General features: G+C 40.3%; 2 protein-coding genes across 2 annotated transcripts; both read left to right on the forward strand.

Annotated features, from left to right (window-relative positions):
- The first annotated feature begins 1,363 nt into the window (after positions 1-1,363).
- stmnd1 (stathmin domain containing 1) lies at positions 1,364-5,839 on the forward strand. Its single transcript, XM_084919801.1, has 5 exons — positions 1,364-1,578; positions 2,685-2,844; positions 4,230-4,369; positions 4,886-5,017; positions 5,145-5,839. Exons 1-5 carry the CDS (start codon positions 1,519-1,521, stop codon positions 5,553-5,555), a joined length of 903 nt encoding a protein of 300 aa, XP_084775927.1. The 5' UTR covers positions 1,364-1,518; the 3' UTR covers positions 5,556-5,839.
- A 2,105-nt stretch (positions 5,840-7,944) lies between these two features.
- Positions 7,945-19,276, forward strand: rbm24a (RNA binding motif protein 24a). Its single transcript, XM_084919791.1, has 4 exons — positions 7,945-8,391; positions 9,536-9,659; positions 9,776-9,830; positions 16,718-19,276. The coding sequence occupies exons 1-4, from the start codon at positions 8,224-8,226 to the stop codon at positions 17,073-17,075; spliced, it is 705 nt and encodes a 234-aa protein (XP_084775917.1). The 5' UTR covers positions 7,945-8,223; the 3' UTR covers positions 17,076-19,276.
- Positions 19,277-21,413: the final 2,137 nt, after the last annotated feature.

The raw sequence follows: 21,413 nt of genomic DNA on the forward strand, positions 1-21,413 counted from the left end.
AAATGACCAGCGGTAGCTGTAGCAATCACTCATTTCTATGCGGCCACCCTTTATAGTCAGAACCTGGAGCTCCTAAACAGCTGATAATTCTGGAACACAAATTGGACAAAGATTCTCACATCATGGAGGTGGAGCAGGAGTTCCAGGCTTTTCTGTCTGACCTCGATACCACTGTGGTCCTCACAAACAAGGCCAGACTTCAAAAAGAGACGGGCAGCTCCAGCTCTCCACAGTTAGGTAGAGTGCACTAGACTCTACTGCCACCTGTGGTCTTTACCAAGTGGCGTTTCATTTAGCTTCTGAGCAAACTGATGTTGACTTGTTTGAATTTTCTATTTATTTATTTATTTTTTGTTTAGATTAAACGTCTTGGAAATTTTTTCATGATCAAAACAAAGTTAGACCACATTAGTTTTGATATTTTTGCACAATAGAGTTATATTCCTGCACAAATTGGACTCAAGCATTTAAGGTATTCATAAAAAACGCAATGAAGAAATTAAATCAATTAAATTAAATGTATGTATAGTAATTGATTTTTTTTTTTTTTAATCAAAGAGACATCCAATAATAATTTAAAATGTTTTAAATGTCTTTGATTCATGGTGACATTATTTGCATGCATATGTTACCTCTTCTACAAATGGCTATTGTAGCACAATTGACCAAGCCTATCCGTTATATCAGCAGACAAAATAGTTAAACTGAAAGATGCTTTTTTCCCCCCCTCGCTTTTCAGGAGGATATCAGATTACCTGTCCAATATTATATAACCCTCATTAAGCCCATACTTAGGCAACTGCGTTGATGTATTTTGTGGTTTTTGTTCAGAACTGGAAAAAAACAGAAAGTTGCATGTTACCTTCTCCCCAAGAAAGAAGAACTGTTATTTTAATCTTGCTTATTAAAAGCGTATGTTATTTGTTGATATTTGTCACTGTCCGTTTGTGTTATATTCATTTTATTTTCATGTTGTTGTTTTTTTAGGAAACGAAGGTCACACGCACTGAAACTTGGTATCTGAGTACAAATTAATGGTAAGCGGAACAGTGTGTTGTGTTTTATGTGTCAGAGTCATGGTTTATATAATTATTTTTGGCACACTGACTTCTGGCTGAATTATTTAGCAAGCCCCTCTGTTTGTGGTAATCTGGTAACATGCACGTCTAGTGATTTCTGGCACTATTATACTTTTGTAGTCGAAACACAAGTCCGACAACAAATTTGTCATAAGAGTTCATTTAAGGACGATGCAAGCACAAATTTGATCAGAAATGAACGAATTTGATCATTGTACGTAGACTTTGCAGTATCACCTCTTTGACCAGGTCAGATTTATTGTAGCAACGGCCCCTAGCAACGCACGGGACCCATGGAGACTGCAGTGTCTGAGTGAAGGAATGCAAATCTACAACAGTCGATAACATATAGACAACAACAAGAAATCCAGAAAACAAAACACAGCTGGTGGTTTATGAATTTCAAGGATTGACTTCACATCGTTGCTTTAAGGTGAAAATGGGATGCATGAACTCCACGATCACCGCGGTCCAAACGCTGACAGTGAATGGAGACGAGGTAGGCTGGGTGTCCCACCACCCACTAGTAAAACTGGGACCAGGACGCTAGAGCTGGTGTTTGTTTGTGACAGTTTTTAAAGAAAATTCATAGAAAGTTGTAAGGGAAGTGAAATTTTCCTTATAGACCTTTTGAACATAGATATTTATTATGAAGTCCTCTCTCTAGCAGGAAAAAAACAAACATTTTGTTCCTTTTTTTGGAAAAACAGCAAGCTGAAAGACTGGTATAGCCCAACTCTCTCACATAAACTATAAAGTTAAGGCAACAAGGGCAGGCGCCTTCACAATGCTTCTTCTTCTGTGGTACGAACCTGAGTAATGATGGTTAAGTCCTATCAGACCAGCTTCAGATGTGTCAAGGCAAAAAAAAAAAAAAAGTTTGGCAATATCAGTGTTAATATGTCTTACTTTTTATAAAGACTAAAAGTTTAGGCTTGCTCTTAAAAGCTGAAGAAGAATCCAGTTTTGTCTCATTGCAGTTTCCCATGAACTAATTCTTAATGCAACTTTTGTTGTTGTTGTTTTCAAAAATGGGGATTATTTATACACATATATATCTATATATAAACATATATATCATTATTATTATTATAATGCGATTATAATAAAGAAAAGAAGAGACAAATGAAAAGACACATTTTTGGTCATGTCAATTGCAACAGATTTTATAAAAGTGGTTTCCCCTCTAAATCTCATGAATGAATTTATATTTCACACGAACCTCATAGTTTATACCGTAGTTGAAAAGCATTCCTTAAAAATACAATATGGGGCTCAAAGAAATAAACTTTTTTATGTAGGTTTATTTCACACTGGACTTGTGAACTTGCGCAGTAAACTGTAGTTGTGTTTTATGCTGCCGGGTTAGTTTAATCAGTACCAGTGTACACTATAAGAAAATAAAAGGTGAATATGTATTTCGGTGTACTTTTTTTTTTGTAAAATGTAGCTGATTGAGACTGTGAAGTAAACCTATATGACAAATTGATAATATGTTAACACAGATGTTACCACGACAAATTCATGTCTGTGATACCACAGGAATGATGTCAGGATTTAATAATGTCCCCTTTCTGCATTTATTTTCTGTGTCTGTGCTGTCAGGATGACACAGGAAGTAAGGTCAGCGGTCGTGGAGACTCAGCTGTGTCAAAGGGCACAGCAGACAGCGGGGTGGTGATGGAGAACAGAGAAATACCTGGTGACATACCTGGAGCAGTGCCCCGAACACTCCCTCTTCTAACATCAGAGAGCATCAGAGAAAGTGAGTGGACAGATTTACACAGGACAGTGAGTGTGTAGTCTGACTCATCAGGCTGTAGAGAAACAGCTATTTATTACTTTTCCAACTAACACTAAAGGCCATATTCTTGATCTTATCTAGTGTTCTGGTGTTACTCCTCAGAACTGTATAGCATCTGACCTTCCCATACCTGAACTGGTATCTTACTGCAGTAATAGATTCCACAGTGTTATGGATATTTTTGTTCCTTTGACTGTCTCCTTTATCCACTCTGCTCCCTGGTTCACCTCAGAATTGCCCAAGCTTGAAAATACACGTTGTCGTCTGGAACACTTTTATACAAAGACTGGTCTTATTGTTCATAAAACTATGTATCAGGAACAAATGGGTCACTTTAAGGGTGCCATGTCTACAGCTAATATTTATGGAATATATGTATGGAACATTAATCAAGTCTGGTGAATGGAATATTAGGATTTTCATGGCCTTTTTTTCAATACCAAGAAGAGTAATGTGCATCAGCAGCTGGGTCTAGATAATTCCACATGTTGCACACTGTGATCTGCCTTCCTCTTTCCCAGTTTCACTCTCTCAACTGTTGAGAAAATATCTGGATTTGCTGATAAATCTTAACCTTCTACCTGTTGCCTTGACCCACTTTCCACTTAGGCAGTTATATCCTGTTTATTTTGTTCCTCTCTCACTCATTGAATAACTGACATTATCCATTTCTCCCTAATCTCTGCCTTTTTCCTTTACCTCTAGCTGTGATAATTCCAACTCTTAAGAAATCGAGTGTAGACCCATCCAATCTAAATCGTTTTTGTCCAGTTGCTAATTCACCTTTTCGTTCAAAAATTCTGGAAAACAACGGTTGCTGTTTAGATATACTGTTACCTTACTAACAATCATCTCTATGAGCAAATTGAATCTGGTTTTCAGCACCTTCACAGTACAGACAGCCCTGGTCCTTTAAGCCCTTTAAGTCTCTCTATCTCTCCATCTCTCACCTCCAGGTCTCTCTGATCTTTTGCACATCACCACTCCATCCTGTTCTCTGAGATCCTCATCCTCTGTCATTCTCATTATACCTTCTGCACTCCTGACGACCATGGGCGTTAGAGCTGGCAACCGAATGGCTCCTCATCTTTGGAACTCGCTCCCAAATCACATTCGGAACACTGATTCTCTCCCTTTCTCTATAACCACTGTTAAAACACATCTGTTTAAGCTTGCCTATTCCGTTTTATTTTAATTCTGTGATGTATTGACTTTTTTTTCCAATGATGTCTTCAACTGTTATTTTATCCATACTGTGATTTTGTTATTTATTTGCTTGTAAGATGTCCTTGATGTATAATATGTGTTTGTTTATTTGTTGGTTTTTTGTTGGTTTGTTTTTCCAGACGTACTTCTGTGGGATAATGAAATAACTGAACGCCAGAAGTCCCACAAGATCCTGGAGGAACTGCTGAATCAGGGCATCATCCCAAAGGAACAGCACAGAGAAAAGAGCAGCAGGGTTGGAGAAGCTTACAGCATCATGGTGAGTACCTGGTGTGCACAGCATGGTACGACCTTACAGGCCAGTTATCTGACAGCTTTACTGCAAATGGAGCTTTACTTTTAGTAGAAAGAGAAAGCACAGTGATATAAACAGGGTACATATTCTAAAAGATGCATTTTTTTCTCAACACATCTGACAAAGGGAAATAAAAACTTTTTCCATAGCCTAACTGCTACCGTCCCTGAATCTGTGGCATCCATAATAATGCTGCAGTTCAACAAACTTTTACTAAAGAAAAAGAAAATAAGGAAGAACACCATGAACCAAGCACAAAATGGGCTGCCTGATTCCATCTTTGCCCCTAAACCGATACTCATAAGCTAAACTATCCATCCATTCCATTCTGCATATTAAATTCAGGGTCACGAGTGTGGGGGGTTGGGGGCTGGAGCTTATCCCGTCTGCCATAGGGCGTGAGACGTGGTACAGACAGGTTGCCTGTCTAAAAAGATGCATGAAGTGTTTTCTGTCATTTTCTGTGTTTGTATGCATCAGCTGGACGACAATGAAGGTGCCCAGCGCAGGCCTCCTGCCAGACTGGAGTCTCTGAAGGTGAAGAAAGCTCAGAAGCTACACACCAGAGAAGAGTTTGAAGAGAAGATCCGGCTGGCTGAAGAGAGACGCAAGGTGCCGTGTCTGCGTGACCATTTTCCCCAACACCTCAGCTCTGTCATGTCTTTTGGTTTGTTTTGTTTTGTTTTTTACCAGAGTTTTCTAAAAAAAAAATTATCTTGCACTCTCCACTCTCTTTCAGTTAAAAGAAGATAAGCTCAAGATGCGTTTAAGGAGCAAGTCTGCACGTGTCCGTGTCCCCGCCATCATCTCCAGCACCGAGAACGACAAAGACACGTCCATCACCCCTGTGGAGACGCTAGCGGCACCACATCCCAGCCAGGTGATGCGTGAGGCTGCAGAGGGAGGAGAGTGGGTGAGAGAGGATGGAGATGGCAAAAGGGAGTGCGAGGAAGAGGCGAAGAAGGCAGGGAAGAGAGAAAGAAGAGAGGAGGGAGGAGATCACCGAGGGGAGGGTGCAGAGAGGGAAGTTGAGAGTAGAGAAAAGGAAGAAGAAGAAGAGATGACCCAGGTGCAAGAGTTCACAGCCTCAGGGGAGCTGGAGTGTGATTCTAGCTTCCAACATGCAGACGACAAAGAAGAAGTATTTTAAACTATTGCACAAATCAGCCATCAATCAGCACAAGGGGGTACGGGAAGAGGAACTAAGCCAAAAATACATTCATTTTGCACAGTTGAAAGTTGTTTAAACTTGTAAAATAAATGTATTAGCAATGTGTACAATGTATATTTAATGTGTGATTGAACTTAATGTTGAAGCTGTGAAGGTTTGCAGAAGAAAAACATGAAAGCACATTGGAACATGAGGGTTTTCCATTAAATTCAATGCATTTTACCTCACTGAACACTTTAATAAAGATTAATTGATGCACTTCATACCAAAAGACCAAATCGATTTTTGTGAGTGCTTTTGGTTGTTTGGTGTTTGTTTGTTTTTTTCACTATAACTGAGAGAAATTGCTGTGTTATCCTCTCACGTTGCTGTGAAGGTTGTACTCTGTGCAGCTGTTCTGTTGGACATAAGGTGGCGCTGTTTGCAACTTGTCTTATAGAAGAGTTAGCGCACCTCTTCTATAAGACAAGCCATGAGTGCTTTTGGCAACATGTGAGGAAGGGCTTGGTGTAAAAAGATGTGTTTAAGGCAAAGTAGGAAATCCCCATTTTCTCGTTTTTTATGGTTCAGAGAGTGTGTGAAAAACAAGTGTGAGATCAGTCATTTATTACAATCCATAAAATGTAAAAGCATTAGAGGTTAACCACAAAAAAACCCAGAACATCAAAACATATTTTTGAATGAGAGGTTAGGGCTGAAACCTAAGTGTGACTGCTGTGGCCATTCAGCTGTTTCCTTGACCTTTGACCTTCAACTTTCCTTTGCCTGACTGGCAAATGATTGACAAGCACAAAGCTCAAGCTTTGTGCTTGAAAGATGTTTTAAGTTTTAATTTCTCTAAAAACAGCCAACATGGAAACAGCATTTACAAAGTGGACTTAATGTTTGCAGCGGTTCAAGGTTCCTGGTGATAAAGAATAAATGAAGCTTTCATTGGGGGGCGGCATATTGTTAGAGGATTCAGACTAGTCAGCATGCTGCAGAGACAATAAGAGCATGCAACCTAACCGGATCCCCATTGTTGAGCTTGAGAAACCTGATATCAATCCCCCTTTATTCTGACTTTTAAGGGCGTGTGGCTGCATTAATAAAACAGCAAGTGAACGGAGACATGGCAGAAAGGCGCTTTATCAGGTTGCATTTCATTGTGATGTGACGTCCTGCAGGTGGAGGTGACAGCAACACTGGCTCTTGTCATTCTTTTAGCTGGAAGAAGACAGATTTTGGTTGGAGGTGAATAAAAACGCAATTAGTAATCTTTACTGATCTGTGTTTCATAAAGTTTAGACTGGTCATCAGTGGCTTCCCACATAGGAATGAACAGCACTTGGTAATGCTCCCACTGTAAATGTATCTGCTCACTGTAGGATAGATGTACGTATGTAGGCCAGCTCGCAGAAGTGAGGCACCATGAATGATTAACAGCAGAGTTCACTCTCACATTACCGGAGTTGAATTAGCTCTTCTGGGCTGTTCGGGAGGATATTGAGAGATGCAGCAGTATGGCCTCATCGGACACTAACACCTCTGTTTCAAACTTTTTACACTGGACTAATGACCTTTCCACTCAAGAAGCAACACAATTAAGACTCTCTAAAGACATACACCTCACGTATTGTGCATGACTTCTTTCTTTACTTATTTATTCAACAGGGACAGGCATGCCATTAAACAGCAATACACCAAAAATATAAGATGCAAGCGCCAGATTATACCAAACTACTAATTCACATCTGTAGTCCCAGCCATTCAAGCTGGACTGTGAATCTTCTCAGAGGATTTTCAAAGGTGTTGATCTGCTGTTTATAAAAGGGCTGAACTCTTTTCCCCCATTCTATTTGTGAATAAATAAATAAAGTTTATTCTATAAATGTAAAATATCTAAAACTTTATTTGCAATAAACTGTCAAAACTAAAAGATTGCCAGTAGAAAGTGAGTACGGTTTACTTGAGTTTAAAGTTAGTGCTATTTGTTCATTGTGAGTCCAAAGTACATAAAATAACTTTATTTTTCTGAGAGATCACTACTTAATTAATCAGTTCAGCTCACATATTAGTTGACATTAGTTCAACTGAGAACTAAAACACTGTGGAGGGTGAAAAAAAAAACCAAACATCCAAATTATTTTTCACTTGAGCTGTTCCTGAGTCACAGGTACTGTTTGTGCCAAACGTATCATCAGTAGAATCGGGTTTTGTTGGGCCCTGATGGTTCATTAAACGCGGATCTTTGTGGTGAAGGAGCTCCAATGTTTCACACTGAGCCGCACTTCCCAGCTGTTTGTGCACGCTGGTGGGAGGAACTAAAAAGTGGGTGGAGTTAGAGGCAACGCATTTAGGAATGGGTCCCAAACCTATTTAGTTAGACGGCAGAGTTACCAAGAAGAGCTGGAAACACCTGCTGGTATCTTTGGGACAATCCGCTCCATATTTCTACCCTCTTACTGTCGAACTTAAATCTACCTCCAGGCTTCTTTTGTCTTCTTTTCTCCTCTGAAAAACTTTAGAGCCAACTGATCTCTCACTTTCTCTCTCTCTCTTTCTCTATCTCTCTAGTCATCCAAAGTATTATCGATAAGGAGACATTGCACTACTACTATTATTTTTTATAGTTTCTATTTATTGTATTTTTTTTTTTGCACTAACGATGCACACCACGCAAAAGGACACGACCTATACGAAGATCTTTGTTGGGGGTCTTCCCTACCACACCACGGATTCCAGTCTCAGGAAATATTTTGAAGTTTTTGGTGAGATTGAAGAAGCAGTGGTCATTACCGACAGGCAGACCGGCAAGTCTAGAGGTTATGGATTTGTAAGTATCACTCAGTAACACCACAGCTTTCCACAGGAGTTTATTTGCGTCTATTCGTTCCAGAAATTCGTGTCACCACGTTTCTTCTGTTAAGGCTCGCTTCTGTTGCTGTCTTGCACAACACCATGACTAGCATTGATATATCTGTGGGTCACGGGTTGTTTATGTTTTGATAAGCAGCTCCTGCTTAAATTTGTCACTGGCTTCTGTTGCAATCTCGCACCCACCAACTTGTTGCGCGCTGGTATGCGCCCTGACACGCATTTTTTTAAGGAGCTGTTCACACAGTGGCAGCTGCGGTGGGCTGAAAGAAAACTCTCGATTATGTCTTGATATTGTAGAGCAGGTTTTTTGAAACGGTCACAGTTTCTTCCTCTTAGGGTAGTTTACACCGTCTTGCTGAGACTTGTCATCAAACCCGAGAACCAAAGTGTTTAATGTTTTTGGTTTGTCTTTTTTTTTTTGGGGGGGGGGGGGGGGGGGGGGGTGGAGACGAGCAACCATCTACTCACGGTTATTCAATAATAAATCTCTTTATTTGTACATATACATATAGTTTGACTAAGCTGACCTTCATAAACATGTAAGAGAATTATCCAAAAAGAGAAATATGGAAGCCAAGCCTGAGCCTTTATTTAAGTAACCTAATTTTATTCTTATCTACCCTTGATTTAATCAAATATTTACGTTTGTGTGCTGGGATCAACGTTTAACTTCACGTTTGCTTAGATCCTCTCTTTACTGCTCTTTCTAAATCATCTTTTTTTATTATTTACCTTTATTGTCTCCCAAATAATGCTTATGGTCAAGCTCACATGAATCCCTCTGATTAGAATTAAAGGCTGTAAAAGGAGAACTGAGGGCTTTGGTTTGGTTGTGGTGGTCAGCCTGGCTACCGTTCACTGCTGATAAGTTTCATCACATCCACACGAGGGTGATAAATGTGTGTGTGCTGTCAAATACCTGCCACTGTCAGTGATGGCCACACAGGCGCACACAGAAGGAGGCCTCTGTGTGCGCACACACACACACTTATACTTCTTTGAAACATGTGCTTTCCCTCTTTCTTACAAGCTCCAATCTTTATTGAACCTTCAACTGCCTTTAAAAACGTCCTTCAGCTCTTCGTTTATCCTTCTCTCAGGTGACGATGGCAGACCGTGCAGCCGCAGATCGGGCCTGCAAGGACCCCAACCCAATCATCGATGGCAGGAAGGCCAACGTCAACCTGGCATACCTGGGTGCCAAGCCTCGGGTGATGCAGCCAGGTAAGACCAGCCAGTAGGATGTTTGTTTGTACCTCAGGGTTTGAATCTTAAATATAATTTCAAGTTGTTGCTAGAAGTCAGTTTTTGTCTGTATTTGAAGTTATTTTGTCTTGCAGGTTTTACCTTCGGTGTTCCCCAGATTCACCCAGCATTCATCCAAAGGCCTTATGGGTAAGGACTAACGAGTCGACATGTATTCATTTCCTTGAATAAATGATGACTAATCATCAGAGTTGGAATGTAAGCTATAAATACACCTTTTCTTCCCCAATGATTGTCCACCCAAAAAAAACCCTCCAGTCAAAACTGCTTTTCCTAAGTTCGACTGTTTGCAGAAATACGTGTGAGTGTAAATACATTCTTGTGTGAGTGTGCTGAGTGGACAGTGATGGAAACTTTACAGCCTCACTCAATGTTATCTATCTTTCTCTGGTTCGACAGGCTCGCTCTCGGTTAAGCTAACTGTGCTGGTTTGTGGAATAGTTCTGATCAGAGAAAAGGAATTACCTGTAGACTCAAACGCACACAAACAAGCTCTCAAAATGGTGATTACAGATGCATGTACGTGGGTTTCGTTTGGACTTCTTTTTCATTTTATTTAAATAGAACTTAGCTTTGTGTGCCGTTATGAAGTGGTGTTGTTAGCTAAACCGTGTGCTTTCTTTACTTTAGTGATAAAAAAAAAAGTAAAAGAAAAGAAAAACTGGACTGATTGTTGTTTTTGTGGGGTGTTCTTTTTCCTTTTTGTGGAAGCGTGTCTACTTTGCAGAGGAGAAGATTTTTTTAATTATTATTATTATCATTGCTTTTAGCTTGTGGTTGATCTGTTTTGTTTAACAGGATGTGCTGTTACATGTTTCTTTCTCCTCCTTCTGGCTGTCTTGTTTGAGTGAGTGGTGACTTTTCTGTGTGGAGTTTCTTTCTTTCACCCTTGCCCCCCCCGCACCCCACACTTTCCCCTCAAAATAACAAAGCCTGTCACTGCTTGCGTGTGCTCAGTGCATCTTCCTGCTGTTTCTTACATTAACACAACACGGCAGAGACCAACTCACTGTGAAATGACCTCTTGTGGTCTCTCAGCCTCCTTTTCTTCGCACTATTGGGAGATGCGAATGTCTTATGAATGAACTGAAAGCATCCCAGTTAAAATGTGAGCTTATATGTGTCTGACTTCACCTGAACATACGGGGGTTATGGGGTCTCACTGTGCATCTGCACATGTCCACATGCACCCAGCTCAAGTCAGTCAGCACCAAAGTCTTCACTGTGACACAAACAAATGTCTGGATGTCTCTCTCTCTATCTCTTATTCTCTCAGAGCGAGCTTTCGTCACATGGGCTTGTGGTGTTAAGGAAAACAAGCGCACCCATTGTGCCACACAAAGCCCTGAATGCTGACAATGCAGTCGCATGAAGCTGAGCTGTGTGTGTGTGTCTGTGTTAGGGGGTCCAGTGAGGGTGCACGAGCTGTCGCTGTGTGTCATGTAAGAGCAGGGAAGAGCCCATTTAAACAGGGTCATGTGAGTGTGTTAGGGGCCGGCCTAACATATAGCCTTTAACTCTCTATCCCCGTTAAGTCGACTTTTGACGTCGCCTCTGTACACTTAATGACAGGTTTTTGCACATCAGTATATTTCAATAAAGGCATGGTTTGACAACCATTAGAGTAGGTTCTGAGTTTTTCCAAGGGTAGCCATCATGAGCTGAGGCAGAGAACGTCTAAAGCAAACCCAGTCACTTTGTTCTATAAGCAGACCTGAAATATGGCAGAAACCACTCAGTTCAAAAAACAGCTTCAAGGGTTCCTCCTAGTAGGCAAAAAGAGTTAACCTCCTAGGACCTGGCGTCCAAATATGTGGACATCACATTTTGGGTTATTTAGACCAAAATACTCAATTTTGCTCTATAAGGGCCTGATGTCCACTTACGAGGACATTATACTGCTACTGTTCTATCAATTTTTTAAACAAATATCCTCATATGTGGCTCCTAGTTTTCTTAAAAACAAAAATAAGGTAAAAAAAAAAAAAAAATCTGGCAATTCTTTGTTTTTACATTCATCGGGCCCCAATATGCCCAAATATCAAAGAGAAATTAAAAATGCATGACGTGGAAGAGTTCGGGTCTTAGGACGTTAATGTGAATTTGTACAAGTTATGAATCATACATGACTCATATCTGAACAAATGTAAGCACACTGTTAATCTATGAAAGCAAATTACAGACAGAAGTCTTTTTCCATGTACAATAGAATTAAGTCCAGATTTTAGTGAAGAAAATTTACTTAATTAAATGGTATTTTCCCCACAGTGGCTTTCAAAATCCAAAAAGGATGTCAATGTGGCTGTCCTCTGATAGTCCTGTGAGCAGATAGGCTTGCATAACCTTTGCGGCAGTGTCGTCTTTTTTCCTTTTTTTCACATACCTGGTGAGGTTGGGAGGTGAATTCCAAATGGGAATTTAGCATGACCCACTCCAGGGACAGCGGCTGGTGGGGAGAATTCACGAACACGTGTCAGGCTCCAACCCTGTCACTTCACCTTCAGTTTGAACATGGTGCAGAGAAAGTTAAGAGCTAGCCAATCAAATCATCTTTACAGTCGACCCCCACCTGTTTGCGGTTTTTCTGGATTTTCTGTGGAACTAACTGATTTTATTTTCACGACAAAATACATTTTTTATGATTAAAAAAGAAGGTGTGTTTCTCAACATGGGGAAATGGCATCAGCAGACACGGGCGCGGCTGCAAAATATCCCAAGACTTTCAAATGTTTTAGGATGATAGTTTAAGGTATATATGGTGTTTGAACTATTTAAATAGGCAGTTATAAGCATTTTTAGAGAGGTCTCAAGTATTTGGTATTTGCAGCTGGTTGTGGCCCTTAACCCCAGCGAATACTGAGGGTCAGCTGTATTAAAATGATCCACCAAAGCATTAACTGAGAGAACAACTTGGTTGCCTGTGCAGTTCAGTATTACATAAAAGAAGTTGCTGTGAAAAATCAGCCTGGTGTATATATACAAAGAAGCCAGTGTGGCTAATGCTAATCGCTAACTGATGCTTGGCCAGATTTCCTTGTAATGATTAGCTATTATTGCTATGGTGATCGCACCAGCAAAGATATCCCCCCAGCTGAGGAAATGTATCTGTGTGAATACGGTTGTCATGGTATTAAAATTTCAAACTTGGGAAGATTTTGACCACATCCTGCAACAGCAGAAGTAATGGCAAAGAAGTCATATCTCAAAAACTGTTTAATACTTAAGTGTTGTTGAAAATGAAGATTCAGTGACCTCTTTAAAACGTGCTGTTCAGTGTTATGAATGTTAACTACTTCAGCTGTTAGTAACGGTAGGAGCTAGTTCAGTGCCTGCCTGGAGACCACTGTTGTTGTGATTTGTTGTGACTATATAAATAAAACTGGATTGAATACAAGCGTCACAAAGCGAGCTCAGGGGAGGCAGAAACCTGCTGTGGAGCAGAAGACCTCGTAAACAGATTAGAAGAAAAACTGCAACGAGTAAACAATTAAACCTCATGACTTTCTGGCTGCATTCTTCCTACACATGCCCCATTTTGCGTTCCTTCTGTCCTTGTCCCCACAAATATGTGGAGACGTACACTTCTACTCTATCCACAAGGGACTCTGCAGAGAGTCTGTTTTTAACACAATAACAGTAACTATACAGATATCCATCTTCTTCAGGGAGCTCCAGAGATGTAAGGCAGCCATTGAGGAAAATTTACATTCATAACCTTTGAGTACATCACACTGCTCGGATTAAGTTCTAATATCCACATAAACACCAGGCCTTAATAAATTACCTTCCATGTAAACAGCTGACCCGAAGTCTTCAGTCTGATTTAGAGAAATACTAGTGTGTAACTGCAGCCACGATCTCCACAGCAGGGAATAAATTTGTTAGAAGTAAACTCAAAGTGAGAGAGGCTTAGGATGAAAGCTCCGGTGAAAGATACAATTCGCAAATCACAAACGTGGCAAACAGCGTCCTCTCTTCCTTTTGAAATGAATCAAAGAACCTCTTTAGATTGATGGTCCCTTGAAGTCACTTCAGCACTGAAGTTTGCATTTTCACAATTTTTTTTTAAGAGACAAACGATCACAGCTGAACATCCTTTTACATCCAGCAGCTCAAAAACTGAAGTTCTTCTCTGCACGCTCAGAAGATGTATCTGTGCTGCTGCTGTTGCTGCTAATACGTCCACACAGAGTGACTGGTGAAGGTTTCGCACAGTAACTTTATCCAGGTAGCCATCTGTGTTTGGATTATGACTATGTTACAAATACTTAAGTGCATCAGAATCACAGTCAGCTTGGTCGTAACAACTCTTTAAATTAGGAAATGTTTGTGACGTCAACCTCTCGCACTTTGATAACGAACAAGTCCACATGGCAGACAGCATGAAGGCTGGAAGACAACCTTTATTTAGCCTTGAACTTTATTGACTACTGGGACCTTCCAATAAAGAAACACACACACAGGAACAGTCAGACCAGCATACCTGCACAAATCAGCTACATATACTGGGAATAGACTGGGATAACTTAAATGCTCTTATTTTATGACCATCTGCACAGAGAAAAGCCGTTTTTAGTTTGTTTATTTTAATGAGGCAGAGCTTTGCTTCCTATGGCCGAAAACACCGCTTATGCTATGTGTATATCTGTGTGTGTTATTCAGTCTATACCAACTTATACAGCTCAGCACCACCAGTATCTTGTAATACAGATTTAATAATGTAACTGCAGTACAATCTAGGAGTCAGACAAATATTAGAAAGTGTGCGCAAAGATGTGAATATCACATTATGAGATTATTAGATTTGCTGTCTTGCACAATGCATTTTCAGAGCACAGCACTGTATGCTTGCATAGTGCTCAGATTATCGAATTATATTATTATAGATCTAGTACTAACATGAGATCTGACGTCCTGTTAGGGGCTTATTTGCTGTGCTTTTCACACAGTGCACCTGTGGATCAGCTGCTGCTTTTTTAATTGATTAATTCAAATCCTGGCATCAACTGTGCAAACAGAGTTACAATGCGTTTGTTGATCGGTACACTCAAACCGCCCCCCCAAAAACCAAACTCAATAAACATGAAGTAGTAACTTTGAGTAAAATGCAACTGAAATATATAAGAGGTTTCTTTATTAAAATAATTAACAATTAAGGATAATTTGCTTGGTATAAACTGAATGAATGCCAATTAAGTAAATTTCATTGGACCAGAATCCCTTAATTGTACTCATGTAACAAAATTAAATGGAAAACTTACACTTAATTAATTAGTTGATTTGTTTTTTGGGTTTTTTTTTGAGTGTCGAGCAGTGGGCGAATCTTCCACGCCTGCCATATGACGTCTTTCCTCTCTGTTGATAATTCAGTGATTTCACACGAGATAACAGCCTGTAAACATCTCTCTGCACCAGTGCTGCTATATATTTTTTTATTTATTAGGCCAGTAAAATATCTAAAGCCTTACTGAGCCCACTGAGTTTCTTTAGTGCCACTTTCAAAGTGAGTTTTTTGAATCACATGATACTGAAAATGCTGCTTCAGAAGGTTTTCTAATTAGTTTAACTCTGAAAAAAACAAAGAATCTTTTCAGGATAGAAATTTTCTTACCGGCCTTCAAAAATGCTCTTATGTGGGTATCTTTAGCAACAGCAACACCATCCCTTCACATTTCCACCCCTTTGCTTTTCATGTCTTTTTTCAGTTGAGTGATTGTGCTGTGCCCTTGTCATGGTTGTTGCTTTTGTGAAATGTTTTTTTTCCTATATATCCTCCTCTCTGACACTTTGCTCTTTATGTTCTCTCCTGTTTTTCCTGGTCCACTGTTTTCAATTGGGATGTGGATTGGATTTGGATAATGGAGTGCTCACAATAGGGTTGCCACGATAGATCCCACTTTTTTTTTTTTAACTTTCTGATCGTTTTCTCTCTCAATCCAGACAATAAAGTGACCACCTGATATCCACTGATTGTGCAGATTTTTCCTCAACAGATTTAACAGCAATCGTTATTTAAAGTTAGATGCGCGGCTGTTACTGGAATTCTGTTTTCTCACTTCGTTTGAGTTCAATTCGAGGAGAGAGGATATCAAAAAGGCAACATTTCTTATTTTTGCTTCTTACTAAAAAAGTTGATTTTTCACTTCTCTCGTTCAGAATGGTGTAGATTATAAAAACTCCCTTCCTGCTTGTTGTGCAGCTGAGTTTCCAGACCTTATAGAGACTGGGGGCTGGGATAAGGCTATGTCATGGAGGGCAGAATGTGCTCATTGTTCAGAATTGTTTATTTAATCGAAACATCCCTCTCAGTGCAGAGCCTAGTCCCAGCTCCCCCCACAGCCTCCGTGGCTCATTGTCCCGACACAGAGGGGGAAATGGCCAGCAGCGTCCCTTTTTAAAACTGTCCAGCTGTCAAAGTGGCAGTGACATTTTCACAAAGCTTCCCTGGGCTCATCTACTCTGTTCACACACACACACCCCACCCCCTGCCACTGTAAGCCACCCGAACCCCGCTGCCCCTGCTCTCCCTCCAGCAGGCAGGGGACAGCACCAGAGTTAATGTACAAATTGACCATGAGCTGCAAGGCTACAAATCTCAACCCTCTTCTTTCTCTTTTGTCTCCACAATGCAAACTCAAACATGCCCCTCATGCTCTGCCTCGTAGAGAAGATGATGTCAGTACTTCATCCAGATGTAATCATACAAAAGTTGTTGTTTTTTTAAATTAAGAAGGGAAACAAAGAAAAAAAAGTCTGGGTGTTGAAAGATTTTCTCACGTTCTAGTCTTCTTTTCTAGTCAAACTTTTTCTATTTTGGCAACCCTATATTGTTCTAATCCTTACTAGCAGGCATTTCCTTGCTCTTCTTGACTGGTGAACTGGACTGGGTCTGGGTGGTGGGAGGGCGCTTGGCCGCAGTGTGGTGGAGTTGGGTTTTTGGGGGGTTGGGTCTTACTGTCTTTTTAATGTTTGGCACTGAATCAAACAACTGTCACATCTGTGTGTTTCTCCCACAGCATCCCGGCCCACTATGTGTATCCTCAGGCCTTCGTTCAGCCTAGTGTGGTCATCCCTCATGTGCAGCCTGCAGCCGCTGCGCCTCCCACTGCCTCATCCCCCTACATCGACTACACCGGAGCCGCCTATGCACAGTATTCTGCTGCAGCAGCCAACGCTGCCGCCGCTGCCGCCGCCGCTTACGAGCAATACCCTTACACTGCCTCCCCAGCGGCCACAGGCTACGTGGCCACTGCCGGATACGGCTATGCTGTCCAGCAACCTTTGGCCACCGCTGCCCCGGGCTCAGCCGCTGCTGCAGCCGCAGCCTTTGGCCAGTACCAGCCTCAGCAATTGCAAGCTGACCGCATGCAATAGCAGGTCCTGCAAGTGCTGGACATGCAGAGCAAGGAGGAGGCCCACCCCAGCTACAGCTGACCTGTTAAAAAAAAAAGAAAAAAAAAAAGAGGGAGTGGCGCTAAGGGTGTGGCGTGTCAACAGCTCAGAAGCAGAGTTGCTTTAAAAAGGTGATGATGATGGTGATGGTGATGATGGTGAGGTGGGAACTTTTTACAGTAACTTTTCAACTTGCTGTGCTTCAACCAAAAAAATGAAAAAACAGAAAACGAAAAAAAGCCGCAGGACAAATAATGAAAATGGTTTTCTATTATTATTATCATTATTGTTGTTGTTGTTATTATTACCATGATTATTATTATCATTACTATTATCATTGTAGTACAGTACTTATTTTTAGAGATCCAGGAACTAATCCCTGTGGTTGGTATAGGTCCTATTGCTGTCTTTAACGTTAGTTTTTAGGAAAATACTCCTTTTTTTCCTCTTGTTAGGTTATTTAATGCCCTCATAACATTTATATTTATTATTTGTTATTATTAAACACTGAGGGCTCTGCTTGTTCTTTTTGTCTTTTCAAGTGCATTTTTGGAAGTTGATATTTTCTGATAATCAGGGAAATGGAACGGTTTCCACTGTGTTAGCTATTATTTTGTGTGACTCGCCGTGTCACAAACATTTGAAGAACTACCTTATTATCTTCCTGATGCTGAATGTCCCTTTTTTTTAAACTCTGTGTCTCTCAACCTCTTGACCTATGCAAAGCAAACAAATCACCATGAGACAAAGAAACAAAGAAAGAAACTGAAAATGTCATCAACTCTGACTTGACTCTTGGACTGAAAAAAAGGGGGGACTTGGCAAATAAAACAAAGGCACTGACAAAAGGAGAGAGACTGAAAAATGGCTTCGGACAATGAGAAACACTAAATCTGTTGCTTTTCCACGTTTCGCTCATATGTAAACTGACACATACATCCAGAGCTGCACACATAGCAGTCAAAGACAAAGGCAAGCGCAGTCGTGCTTCTCTCTGGCTCCGCTTTTGAGAGAAGCAGAAAGAGGGAGAGCAGCAGCAGCTGCTGGTGGGGGGGGGTTGGACAGAGCCAGCTCCAGCGCCACACAGACGGATCACTCTGGAAAGAACGCTTCACTTGTGCTCGTTTGTTGAGTTGTCACATTTTAATCCCCAGCCGAGCCCTTTGGGAACCAACTTTAACCCCCACCCCCACTCGACTCGTCCTCCACCCCGGTCATTCAGCACTGCCCCCGTCAGCATTTCCACCTCTGTGCTGCTGTAGTCAGGTACGCACTCACAAACACTTTCACCAAAGCCACCCCGACAACTGGCCTGCCTCATGTCTGTCAAGAACACCAGGTGGGGTGGGAGGATGTGGGTTTCCTCTTTGACGTTGTGTTGGTCTCTCTTAAATGTGCCTTATATTTTTACTGCTATTTAAGAGAGAAAAAAACTTAAAAAAAAAAAAAAAGAGAGAGAGAGAGATAAATCTACTATTTAAGATATTTATTTTTGAGGGTTGACTATGTTGACACTCTGAGAGTAGAGACTTAGTGGCGGTACTGTATTAATAATATGATGTACTCATCTCAAGGCATATATAAGTTATTGATTAGTTTTATTATCATTATTATCATTATTATTATTATTATTATTATTAATAACATAATCAACCAAAATGTTGATGTAGGAGTTATTTAAAAATGTGCACTGTACTTCTATTTTTTATCTTTTTTGATTCTTCAGAACATGACATTAAATATCAGCTTCATGCCTTTTTGTATGGAAGAACTTTATTTAAATGCAGGCCTCCTTGCATGCAGACAGTACTCTGCCTCTTCTATGTTTAGAGAAGAGGAAAAACTAATCTTTTTTTTTCTTTTTGATAAAAAGAAGCAAAAAAAAAGCTGCTTTTCTCTACTAGAATGTATAGCTGTTGTCGAGGTTTCAGTAGCTGTGCTCTTTTTTTGCTTCATATTCATCAGATGGGCAATTTTACACTGTTGGGAATTTTTATACTTGAACTCTTTCTTACAAGGGAAATAAAATAAACAACAAAAAAATGTTTAATGAAGCTTTTCATTGTCACTGGATGAGGGCATGTAAAGTGTTATTATTAAATGCAAAGGTCCTGTTGATATTAAAACCTTTACTTCAGAATATCAACTTAATTTTCTCAAATTGGAATAAAATGTTCGATATTTAAGAAGGCTGCTTGTCTTTTGTTTACAGAAACACATACTGTGGTTACTGGTCATTCTCCATAAATACACCTCAGTTTACTGTTAACAGATTTCTGCTTTGATATATATGAAAATCCAGAGTTTGTTATAAACAAAAGAATATGATTGGCGTGCATGCCGGGGGGAGTGGTCAGGGAGTGTGACTACAGGCTGCTTAGTAAACAATTAAACCGTCAATAACTGTAGCAAGTAAAATGCTAATGCTAATGCAAATTTGCTATCATTTAATTGTGATCAGAAGTAAATGTACACTTTTTAAATAATGGTGCTGAACAGCTACCCCTGTTCTACAGTGTGATTTGACAAGACATAAACCTATTAACTTCTCATTATTGATGGAGATTGACAACAGTTGGTAGTTTCTCTTTGCCAGAAACAAAAGAATTTGTTTGACAGTGCTCACTGGACTGACCAATACTCTATGTGAAAGACCCCAGTTTGGGTTCAAACCAGTAACTCTATTTCTGGGAGCTTAAGCTGCCCAGTAACCCTTTAGCCTGAACCATGAAATAATTGCCACAGAATTCTATTTTTTGAAAATGGATTGTTTATTTATCCTTTTGACAAATAAAATAAAAATAATTCAATATTAATTACATTAGATATTATATATATTATATTTTAGTGTTGATTGTATTTTATTTAGCATGTAATTTTATTGTAATCTATTTCTTAAAAATGAAATATACAATTTATTTTGGTTTATCTAGAGCCCCTTTTCCATTAGTACCTACTTGGATCGACTCAGACCTGCTCAACACAGCTTTCCAGGGCAATCGTGGCTCAAGAGTTGGCAGTTCGTCTTGTAATCGGAAGGTTGCCGGTTCGAGCCCCGGCTCCGACAGTCTCGGTCGTTGTGTCCTTGGGCAAGACACTTCACCTGTTGCCTACTGGTGGTCATCAGAGGGCCCGGTGGTGCCAGTGTCCGGCAGCCTCGCCTCTGTCAGTGCGCCCCAGGGCAGCTGTGGCTACAATGTAGCTTGCCATCACCAGTGTGTGAATGTGTGGATGACTGAATGTAGTGTAAAGCGCTTTGGGGTCCTTAGGAGCGCAATACAAATACAGGCCCCACTGTCGCCAAGTGCTTGGTAATAGGGGTCATTGGATTATTGGGGTTTTCTCTGTATTATTGTAGGGTCTTTACAATATAAAGCACCTTGAGGTGACTGTTGTTGTGATTTCGTGCTATATAAATAAAACTGAATTAAATTAAGATGGGTTAGTGAAGAGCACCCTTGTCAAACTAAATAGAAGCAGCTGTGTCCGTGTCCAAACCAAGAAGGTCTTTCAAATGAGGCCACTGCCATGAAAGGTTATGAAATGAAAACAAAGTTGACCATGGATATTAAAAAAAACCCTGTTATAAACATAAGAAAAGAAAATTAACAAGTTTTCATAATTTCTGTAATGATTGTGAAAAATTTTGTTTATTTATGTTTGAACATAAATATGTGACTCTGTAAGTCTGAGTGTGCGTGGTCCCACATGACACCACGTTATGAAACACTGGAGTTAGTCACGCCCAGATTGAGTAACCATGGATACTAATCAAGTCAAGGCCTATCAATGATTAATCCCTGCTCTAATCAATAAGTCATGTTAAGAAGAGTTAGCTGCTCGCTTTCTGACGTCTTTCATTCTACTCAGAGGAGCATTTTGGTCGCCACTGAAACATGAAACTGGGTCACGTTACTGTGAGTGTTGACCGTGACACAGCATGGACGCAGCAAGGCCTTATGGGTAAAATCAGTAGCACCTGACATCATGCCGTAACAAGATTAAAGCTGTTACTTTATTAAAAAAGGATGATCCACAGCTGCAACCCTCCTCTAGCTGGAGTTTGAAATGGTCTCAGAGTTTAGGATGACAGAAGGGACTGCTCTGTGAAAACAGGTGGAGGTTTTATATCTTGCGAGTGGAGGTGCTCCTTAAAGTGGTAATGCTTTCTTATTAGAAACTTTAAGACAACTTGTTAAAAAATACCTACACTGGGAAAAAAAAAAACTAAAGAAAGAGTCACAGAAGGAGTGGCAAGCTTTCAAAGGATTAAAGAAATCTGTAGTTTTTGCTTGTGGAGAATGTTGTGTAGTCTGGCAA

This window comes from Perissodus microlepis, chromosome 22 (genome assembly GCF_051167445.1).
Source record: "Perissodus microlepis isolate ML-2025 ecotype Zambia chromosome 22, ASM5116744v1, whole genome shotgun sequence".
Classification (NCBI taxonomy): Eukaryota; Metazoa; Chordata; class Actinopteri; order Cichliformes; family Cichlidae; genus Perissodus; species Perissodus microlepis.

Bases quoted from the DNA above. Each gene is read 5' to 3' on its own strand.
- stmnd1 (XM_084919801.1), top strand. From the start codon at position 1,519: ATGGGATGCATGAACTCCACGATCACCGCGGTCCAAACGCTGACAGTG. The intron at 1,579-2,684 runs GTAGGCTGGGTG...CTGTGCTGTCAG, and splicing joins TGACAGTGAATGGAGACGAG to GATGACACAGGAAGTAAGGT. The intron at 2,845-4,229 runs GTGAGTGGACAG...TTGTTTTTCCAG, and splicing joins ATCAGAGAGCATCAGAGAAA to ACGTACTTCTGTGGGATAAT.
- rbm24a (XM_084919791.1), top strand. From the start codon at position 8,224: ATGCACACCACGCAAAAGGACACGACCTATACGAAGATCTTTGTTGGG. The intron at 8,392-9,535 runs GTAAGTATCACT...TCCTTCTCTCAG, and splicing joins AGTCTAGAGGTTATGGATTT to GTGACGATGGCAGACCGTGC. The intron at 9,831-16,717 runs GTAAGGACTAAC...TTTCTCCCACAG, and splicing joins TTCATCCAAAGGCCTTATGG to CATCCCGGCCCACTATGTGT.